Raw genomic sequence first — 9957 nt, forward strand, 5'->3', positions numbered from 1 at the left:
TAATTATGATAGTTTTATAATTTTAATTAAGTTTATGAATTTTAATATTTATTTCTCGAATGTGTTTGAATATAATAGGGATAATGACTTGATAGGGTAAGATATTTTTTGAAATGTACACATTTAGTCCTTATTCTTTTTTTCTTGTAAAATAAACCCTTATACTTTATTAATATGTACACATTAGGTCCTTTTCACCGGATTTTACAGGTTTTGCTGACGTGGAAGGGTTTATTTTACAAAAAAAAAAAAAGGACTAAATGTGTACATTTCAAAAAGTATCTTACCCTATCAAGTCATTTTCCATTTCTTTTATTTTGTTGAAATGAAATACCTAGGTGGCATCCATATATTTACAACGAGATTTTTCCAATTTTTGTTCATCATGAAAAAGAGGGAGAACCCAGATCTCCAACGACTCCTTTGTGTGTTCCTACACATCACTGGTAGCAAGGAGGAATGATGGCAAAAACAACAAGGTCGAAGGGTGAGGCAAGAGGCAGTAGAGACGGTAGTTGGCGGCGAGGAGCTGCTCTGGTAGCCCCCTCGTCGATTCTTTCTTCTTTTTCTGGCAACATATCTCAAAGATGGAGGCAAAGAGAGACAGATCGGAGAAACACAACAGGTAAAGGGTGTTTGGCTGTTGTTGTTCGACCGAGAGGAAGAGAGACAAGAAAGAGAAGGGTCGCCACCCTTTTCTTGTTGCTGGAGGATCACCCACCTCCGGTGACAAGCTAATTAATTGCTATTTAGTGCCACTTGTGCTTCCACATCAGCAAAACCTGTAGAATCTGGTGAAAAAGACCTAATGTGTACATATTAATAAAGTATAAGGGTTTATTTTACAAAAAAAAAAAAGAATAAGGACTAAATGTGTACATTTCAAAAAGTATCTTACCCTATCAAGTCATTTTCCCTAAAAGAAAATTCGTATATGACCGGTATACCGGGTATAGCCGGTCACAAGGACTGCATTGTTACAAAAAATAAAATATAAGGGTTTATTTTACAAGAAAAAAAGAATAAGGACTAAATATGTACATTTCAAAAAGTATCTTACCCTATCAAGTCATTATCCCAATATAATAATTTAATTAGATAGGAACCCCCGCTTTGCGGGGGTCAGATTCGCCGCTAATATCAAAGAAAACCGACTGAACACATTATATAAAAGATGGTATCATCGTTTATCAGTTGTTCGTGATGGAAGTAGGATGTTATAGTTGGTTGACTATGAAAGTATGATGCCTAAAATTGAAATAAAGTAGAAGTAAACTGAGATCTATTCTCTTTTTAAAACACATATGTTGGATTCTTACAGCTACACGGACAAACAAAAACACGTATTCAGAATTTAAGTATAATGATTAAATAAGGAATCATTTGAAAACATAGAAAAAATCAGAGCATAACACGAAAACGACACCGAAAATTAACCTTCTTTACACACTGTGGGTATGTTGACTTTTCATCTGCTTTTATCTATTAATTTCTTTTTCCGGCTAATTTTTGTGTACCATTGCTCATGTTGTCCTCTTGTTCTTCTATCCTTTTTGAGTCTTCTTAAAAAAATTTCTCAGAAAGAAACGAATATGTGCCCAGATTGAATTTATGTTGTGTTTTAATATTCGATGTTTGTGACTGATGTTTGATAGTTTAAATTCAGATCAAGCCCTATCATAGTCTTGAGTTCATGTACTTTAGGACCAAACCATTCACCAACAATTTCTGCAATCTCTTTTGGTGACGTTGTAAATTTCCCATATCCATTTTCCACTGCATAGGGTACATTTCCAACTTCCTGCATAATATCAGATATCTGAGGTGTTGAGACAAAAATGACATTTTTACCCTTGCATTCTAAAATCAACTTTAATAAGAAAATTACCTGGTCAGCAATGTAATCGTTTAGAATGATGGGGAGACCTCGGATCATGGCGTCTGCAATTGTGGCTGGACCAGCCTATGAGACATGTAAAATTAACCAATAAACAAAATTAGAAGTTTAACATTAGTGTGAGCGACAAAGAGTAAAAAAAAATTTAATATCTGAAATAATAAAAAAAAGTAAAAAAAAAAAATAAGTATTGAATACAGAGTGGTAACCTCACATCCCACAACTATTTTACTTATTAATCTTCCCTGCTAAAATTGAACAGTTGAAACAGTAAAAAAAAGTAAAAAAAAATAATAATAAATTAATTTAAAGAAATAAAGAAGCAGTGAAGGATATGAATGAATTGCCAAAACTTATTTTTGTGCATTGCCAACTAAAACCAAGTTAGTATTCACCTGCATTTATTAGGGAAAAAAGAATTAGTGATTTTCATTCATAGATGGATATTTGACCTTTTTTTTCCTAACTCCTCTGACATATGTGAAATTTGTTTTTTTATAAATGCAAGAGTAAAATGGTCATTTAGTCTCGTTCAGACGTTTTATTCAGTCTACTGTGTGTATGCTCCCGAGGTCCTTAATCTATAAGTTGAAATACATTAATCGTTTAGTAAAATGTCCAAATTGCCCTTAGTGGAGAAAGAAAATCAGGTAACAACTTACAACTTTGTGAGAGTAATGATATTACATAGTGCGTATTTCACATGACTTGTAATTGTGTTGAACCCTATTCAGGTGGTATTGTGCCTTGTAAGTGACTCAAAATGTTGTAAAGAATAAAACATTTGCATTTGTAGTAACCGGATCACCTGGAATGCAATTCTCTCACCATTAAAGTAAGCAATATTTGCAAATTCACAATCCAATCCATTATTAGCAAAAAGGGAAATAATAGTTTTGGAACCGCATTATCTGCAAACTTATAGTATTATAATTTTGTTTTAAAATATTTTGCAAAAATATGATGCAATTTTGAAAAAATATAGTCTGTAAAAAATAATTTTGCAACTGACCTGTTGCAAAATAGGTGGTTATTTTGTGATATTTGTACAAAAAAATGGTTGATTTATTAAATGTAGATCATATAGTGTTTTTTTATTGTGTGATTATCGATATATCTAATCATGTGCATACTGCATACTATTTCAAAAAAGCTTGTAATAAGAAAACTTTTCCTCCATTGTTCATCCATCAAAGAAAACGCTATCATCGTGCCCGTTTTCATGTTCTATAGCTTTTTGTAACTTTCATAGGTGCTAGTCAGCACCTAATTGTGCAATTTGCAGATTCATGAGGAAAATCTGCAAAACAAAAAAAAAGGGACATAAGGGTTTGTAAGGGTGCAATGATCATTTTAACAAACGCATTAAAATGTAGGCATTTTGACAAACACCTTAAAGACAATACACAAAACAACTGAGAACCCTTGTCGTTTGTGGATTGTTTTTTGAGCATCTTTCTCTTAAATTAGTATATCTAATATAAAGGGCCATGATATATCAAAATCAAACACTCTGAAACTCAAAAATTTCAGTTTTCATCCAAATAAGTAGTCCAATCTAGCTTCTACAAATATTGTTACGCTCAGCCTTAAAGTAAACCAACAATAAATAGAAACCCACCAATATTGTTACTATATGAATACCCCAACACCAAACGAATGTGAATAATCTACATTATGAAGGCATCAAGGATTGCCTGATTGGCGGTGAAGCTGGAGAACACCAGAATCGGCGAGACGATGTAGGACGTCTTGTACGCTGTAATCACTTGTACAATTTCATACGAGTTACATGTGTGAAAGCTCCGAGTAGATCCGATGAGCAGACACCGAATCGGTTCTTTGAAGTAAAACACAGCTCTCTGAAGCGCTTTTCTGGTGGGTGAACGCAGCTCTCTGAAGCGCTTTGCGGCGGCACCAGCGACTGCACTGGCGACGAACACGACAACTTCTTTAGGCACCGCGATCCCCTCGATGTCGAGTTGCTCGCCACTAATAATCGGTCCACGCAAAAACAGCAGGGGCGAAAAAGCGATGGGAGATTTGTGGAAGAAAAGAGAAATAACGTTGACCAAAGATATTTGAGGCGGTGGGAAGGATCTGGAAGCGGATAAACCAAACGATGATCAACACGTGTACACAAGAAAGTAAATATTTCCATAAAACACCCAGATCCAAAAAAGACAGAAATAATATATACAAGGGCCATTTTTGCCAAAGATCAGATAAGTTTACTATTCCTAAAAAGTATCCTCCTTTAATATATATATATATAAAAGAATTTGGGCTTTTTACAGTTTGTTGTTGTAGATGTTACAATTTCTTCATTTAAAAAAAAGATTTAAACAATTAAACAAATTCGAATAACTTAACTTCAACAGTGTTACTGTAGTAAACATAAATTTAGCATCTAGGGAGAGAGAAAGAGAGAGATGTATTTTCTTTTTTCCTTTATTTTAATTATTGAAGTATATAAATAAATAAATAAAAATTGAAAAAGAAAAACCAATGGAAAATCATCGTTATAAAAAATTTTAAAATAAATAGGGTCAAAATGACAAGAAAATAAAAAGGTTTTGGACCATAAAGGCTAGTCAAAACTTGTTTGGCCCAAAATGACAATTTCAACGGAACCATAGGGACCATTCTTGCAATTTTGTCAAAGAAAAAAACAAAAAAAAAAAATGGACTAAATTCATTTTTTTATCTAAGCAACGATTATGGTCACAATAAGTTCCACCCATATCCATGGGTATCAATCTTTAGCAGGATACAATGGTCAAAATCAAAATGTAGGCTATAACTCTCACTGCACTACGATTGAATGTATCAAATCATAAATTATTCAACAATTTAAGGACAAAGTATAATGTTTCAATCACAGAAACTAACACTGCCGATCTCCAGGGTTTCACTTCCATCATTAAAACTATTTTGATTTCTTTCCCTGTTTCTTCTTTATAACTTCATCAACATACATAATACCTTTCCCTTTGTAAACTTCAGGGGGCTTACAACTGCGAACAGCAGCAGCAAACTGGTGCACCCTTTGCTTGTCGATGCCAGTGCAACACACGATATTGGGCTTGAAACAAAATACACGAACTGCAGGAGGAACTGTCAACTCCACCTCATGACTGTAACCCAATTTCAGAAACAAAAGACGCCCTTCAGATTCAGCTCTTGCTTTGAAACCAACTCCCACTATCTTTAGAAACCGAAAGAACTGAGCTTCCATTTCACTAATTTCTGCTAAAAGTAAGAACCGTATTGGTTTAGATGGGGAAGAGAATATTAAAAATACCAAAAAATTAAGCACTTTTCGTTGCAAACATTTGAAACAACTTGTTAGATGGTTTTCCACCATTACTTTACGGAAAAAAAAATTTGGCTTCAGTCACCATTACTAACTCCCAAAGCAAACCCCAGTTTCTTGATTCAAGTATTTTTCATTATACCCCCTAAGATTGCACATCATTCAAAATCTAGATCAAGAAACACAATCTGCAATTCCATTAATAATTTCAAAGGAATATCAGAATTCAAATTCTATGCAAAAAACCGGCCATCAAAATTATCAATTGATTTGGGGAAGTTTTCAGGAAATTGAGCTCAATATCATAACGGAAAATTCACGAGCAACGACGATCGAAATCTGATAGCAATGAAAACCCCCGATAAAGAAAAGGAGAAACCTGAAAATTATCTCCGTTCTTTGTCTTTTTTCCTAATTACTGAAGAATGTATGTTCAGCAATCTTTCTGTCTTTCAGTATGTCTGATATCGCCGGAATACTACAGAGGATGACGAGAGACGGCGAAGACACTTCACCACCTGCGTTTTCTCCCACACATCATCAAACATCCTGAAACATCCAGCTTACAACGAAAACATAGCACACAAAACTTCATCGATGATATCAAAATCATCATAACAATTATAAGGATATGGTGAACCGATGTTTTTTCCTAAAAAATAAAAGATTGAATCGACGGTAACAAGTGAGATTTCAACATTTTCTATGAATTACTGTGCTAACAAAACCCTAACCGTAGATTTCAGGACGCCTACAGATACCTGATGGTGATGAGAAAACGGAGCCTGCAAGCTGTTGAGTATCTGCTGCTCTTCTCCACAGGAAACCACAAAACGGTGAGAGTGAAAACCTAAACTTAAAAGGCAGCGGAACCTAGCTCCTTCTAATGGGGAAATTACTAGAATAGCCTTGGGGTTGAATGGGTACTTGTAGAGACCAAACCCAACCGGAATTTACCAAACTCCACACGATTATAGTTGCTATTGAGTTATTGATTGTTAACTAAAAGATAATAATTTTTTTTATTTTATCCTTCTTTATTACATACTTTAATAATTGACATTTGTAATGAATCCTTTTTTTTCATCCCAAGTTGACATTTATCATTATTCAGGGAGTAGGAGAATAAGTAATAATATTTGATGTTTAGGATTTCATTTTGAATATGAGAAAGACAAAAAGCAAAATGATTTTTTGACTTATAATGGTGAGAAAAATAGTTTTTTAAAAGATATTTTGATTAACTTTTGTGGTCAGAAAAATCAATAAGTCAATAAGTTGTTATTTAAAAAATGTTTGTCTTAACTTATATATGTTTTAAGGGTATTTGTCTTTTACGGCCTACTAAATCATAAGATGTTTTGAAAAATTAGAACTCTAACTTATTGAAATCTAATTTTTTAAAGGTGATAAAAGGCTATTTTAAAAGTCATTTTCATATCACCAAACATTTTTTTTAACTTATTGACTTTTCAAAAAGTCAATAAGTCAATAAGTTGTTTTTAAAATAAATCTCAAGCACCCACTTAATAAGTGGATATTAACTTGTAACATCTCAAAAATAAAGGCATATTTTTTATTTTTAAAATCATTTCAAATATCTATAAGTTTTACAAACAAGTTATAAAAAGTCACTGTTATCAAAAAGTCATTGTCATGAATAAGAGTATCCCAAAATTATAAAAACACATAAAATCCAAGATGATGTGCACGATCAAGCCTTCGCATTTCCTTTGTCTTCTAAACTACATGAAACCATAAAATCAAACTGTAAGTCAAAACTTAATGATACAAAATACGAGTAAAAAAACAATTATCTAAAGTGCATTTATGTAGACATAATACATGTTGTATAATATACAAATAATTTGAACAAAACGTGAGAACAATATATTGTGAAACGAGTTTATAATTTTTTTGATTTGTTAGGGTTCCTCGATGCAATATATTGTAAAAAATATAATAATCTAGTCATTTGGTTATGTAGACATTTATCATTATTCAGGGAGTAGGAGAATAAGTAATATTTGATGTTTAGGATTTCATTTTGAATATGAGAAAGACAAAAAGCAAAATGATTTTTTGACTTATAATGGTGAGAAAAATAGTTTTTTAAAAAATATTTTGATTAACTTTTGTGGTCAGAAAAATCAATAAGTCAATAAGTTGTTATTTAAAAAATGTTTGTCTTAACTTATATATGTTTTAAGGGTATTTGTCTTTTACGGCCTACTAAATCATAAGATGTTTTGAAAAATTAGAACTCTAACTTATTGAAATCTAATTTTTTAAAGGTGATAAAAGGCTATTTTAAAAGTCATTTTCATATCACCAAACATTTTTTTTAACTTATTGACTTTTCAAAAAGTCAATAAGTCAATAAGTTGTTTTTAAAATAAATCTCAAGCACCCACTTAATAAGTGGATATTAACTTGTAACATCTCAAAAATAAAGGCATATTTTTTATTTTTAAAATCATTTCAAATATCTATAAGTTTTACAAACAAGTTATAAAAAGTCACTGTTATCAAAAAGTCATTGTCATGAATAAGAGTATCCCAAAATTATAAAAACACATAAAATCCAAGATGATGTGCACGATCAAGCCTTCGCATTTCCTTTGTCTTCTAAACTACATGAAACCATAAAATCAAACTGTAAGTCAAAACTTAATGATACAAAATACGAGTAAAAAAACAATTATCTAAAGTGCATTTATGTAGACATAATACATGTTGTATAATATACAAATAACTTGAACAAAACGTGAGAACAATATATTGTGAAACGAGTTTATAATTTTTTTGATTTGTTAGGGTTCCTCGATGCAATATATTGTAAAAAATATAATAATCTAGTCATTTGGTTATGTAGACATACTACAAACATGTGCCATAGATTAAATAATCAAAAGAAATTCATCTATGCCATAATAAACAGTAAATTATTATATTTATCTTGTCTATTTATATGTGTACCATAAATAAGTTTTCAAATTATCATATCAACCCGAATCATATTTTTTATATTTAAATATTTTATAATCATTTGTTGTAATTTAAAATCATTAAAGTTATAAAAAAAATCAACCCATAATACCCATCTTTTTATTTTCTAGAAATACATGCTATTTGAATTCTGAAACACTAATCAAAAACACAAATGACATGGGGAAACGACACAATAGAGAACGATTTGAACAAAACGACCGATAGTAGTGATTTCATCCGTTGTAGTCACCACCGTTGTCATACAACGTATGAAATCACTATTATCGACCGTTCTTTCGTGTCATTTGTTTTTCCAATTAGTGTTTTCAGAATTCGGACATCATGAATTCCTAAAAAATAGAAAGAGGGTTATTATGGGTATTCTAAAAAATATAATTTTATATATATATATATATATATATATATATATATATATATATATATATATATATATATATATATATAAACACACAGAGAGGGAGAGAGAATATGTTCAATTGATAAAAAAAAATGAGAATGAAAAAATCATTCTTAACCACTCATTTTTTTTTGCCGCAAAACACTTAGGTGTACTGGCGGAAATGAGTAACGGATACACATTTGTTTTTCAACCAAACATGTTTCCTTAAACTATGTTAATCATTACCTTAATATACACAAAAACATACTTTTTTTGTTTTCGTTTCTTTTTTTTTTTTATAAAACTATTTTTATCGGAAAACTATTTAAAATATATCAAAATTTATAATTTTTATTTTCTATAAATAGACATCCATATTGATATAGTTTCAAGATAAAATAATTTTTTTTTAAAGTTTCAACTCTCGTTATTTATAAATGACTAAAAATGCATCAGATTTTTATTACAGTACATTCGTTATTAACTTATGAATAAAACGTATGTTTAACTTTTTTACAGTTTAAATATCATTCATATATGAATATAACACGTAATAAAGTTTTCTTACCTAAAATATATTTTTTATATCATCTTTCGTCACATGTTATATTTATATATGAATAAAACATGTATTAGTTGTCTTCATATGTTATATTCATATATGAATAAAACATTTATCAAGTTTTTGTTAAAGTTAATTTGTTATTCATATATGAATAAGTAGTATGTTAATAAAAGATGAAGTGTTTTGGAAATTTGAACTACTTATTCGTATATAAATAACAAATGAACTGTAACAAAATTATGATAAATGTGTTCTTCGTATACAATATAACTTATGAGGAAAGTTAATACACGTTCTATTCATATATATATATATATATATGGCTAGGTTTAAAGTATTTTTTACATTTATTGTGTGCTAGAAATGCTCCAATAGGAATTTAATAATTATATTTTTATTTAATTAAATAATGATAGATATTAAATGGTTTCCATAATTGTATGTATATTAAATGATATCCATAATTATAATTTTCTCTTTTTGGAAATTAATTAAATTCGTCATTAATGTCAGCAATAACATTCTTTCAGAATGAATTCGTATCTAGGTTTTTATGTCAGCAATAACATTATTCCAGGGCTCACTCACTTAAAATACAATAAAGTTGTATGAATTATGAAGAGTGACGGTGTATTCTACTAGAATATACTCTCGTTCTCCTAGAATACACTCTTATTATTTTATATATGAATTCATTCTGAAAGAATATTATTATTGACATTAATGACGAATTAAATTAGTTTTCATAAAAAAGAATTATAAATATGAATATCATTTAATATACATTT

General features: G+C 30.3%; 1 protein-coding gene across 12 annotated transcripts; it reads right to left on the bottom strand.

Moving 5' to 3' along the window:
* Nucleotides 1-283: 283 nt before the first annotated feature.
* On the bottom strand, nucleotides 284-6130 carry LOC111915146 (60S ribosomal protein L6, mitochondrial). 12 transcript variants are annotated; one of them, XR_008225312.1, is made up of 7 exons: nucleotides 5975-6117; nucleotides 5593-5775; nucleotides 3519-5146; nucleotides 3038-3197; nucleotides 1889-2705; nucleotides 899-1801; nucleotides 284-791 (listed from the first exon to the last, which is right to left on the bottom strand). XR_008225312.1 is itself a non-coding variant. In XM_023910828.3 (3 exons), exon 3 carries the CDS (start codon nucleotides 5133-5135, stop codon nucleotides 4827-4829), a length of 309 nt encoding a protein of 102 aa, XP_023766596.1. In that variant the 5' UTR covers nucleotides 5136-5146; nucleotides 5593-5731; nucleotides 5975-6130; the 3' UTR covers nucleotides 4583-4826. The 12 variants fall into 12 exon arrangements, 4 of the variants coding, with proteins under 4 accessions (XP_023766596.1, XP_042752851.1, XP_023766593.1 ...); XR_008225314.1 differs by having other exon boundaries at nucleotides 1889-2292; nucleotides 2560-3197; XR_008225311.1 differs by having other exon boundaries at nucleotides 1889-2478; nucleotides 2560-3197.
* Between the last annotated feature and the right edge of the window lie 3827 nt (nucleotides 6131-9957).

The sequence above is a fragment of the Lactuca sativa genome, chromosome 8, assembly GCF_002870075.4.
Source record: "Lactuca sativa cultivar Salinas chromosome 8, Lsat_Salinas_v11, whole genome shotgun sequence".
NCBI classification, from domain to species: Eukaryota; Viridiplantae; Streptophyta; class Magnoliopsida; order Asterales; family Asteraceae; genus Lactuca; species Lactuca sativa.

What these genes read in the sequence shown, in the direction of transcription:
- LOC111915146 (XM_023910828.3), bottom strand. Translation starts at nt 5,135, where the DNA reads ATGGAAGCTCAGTTCTTTCGGTTTCTAAAGATAGTGGGAGTTGGTTTC.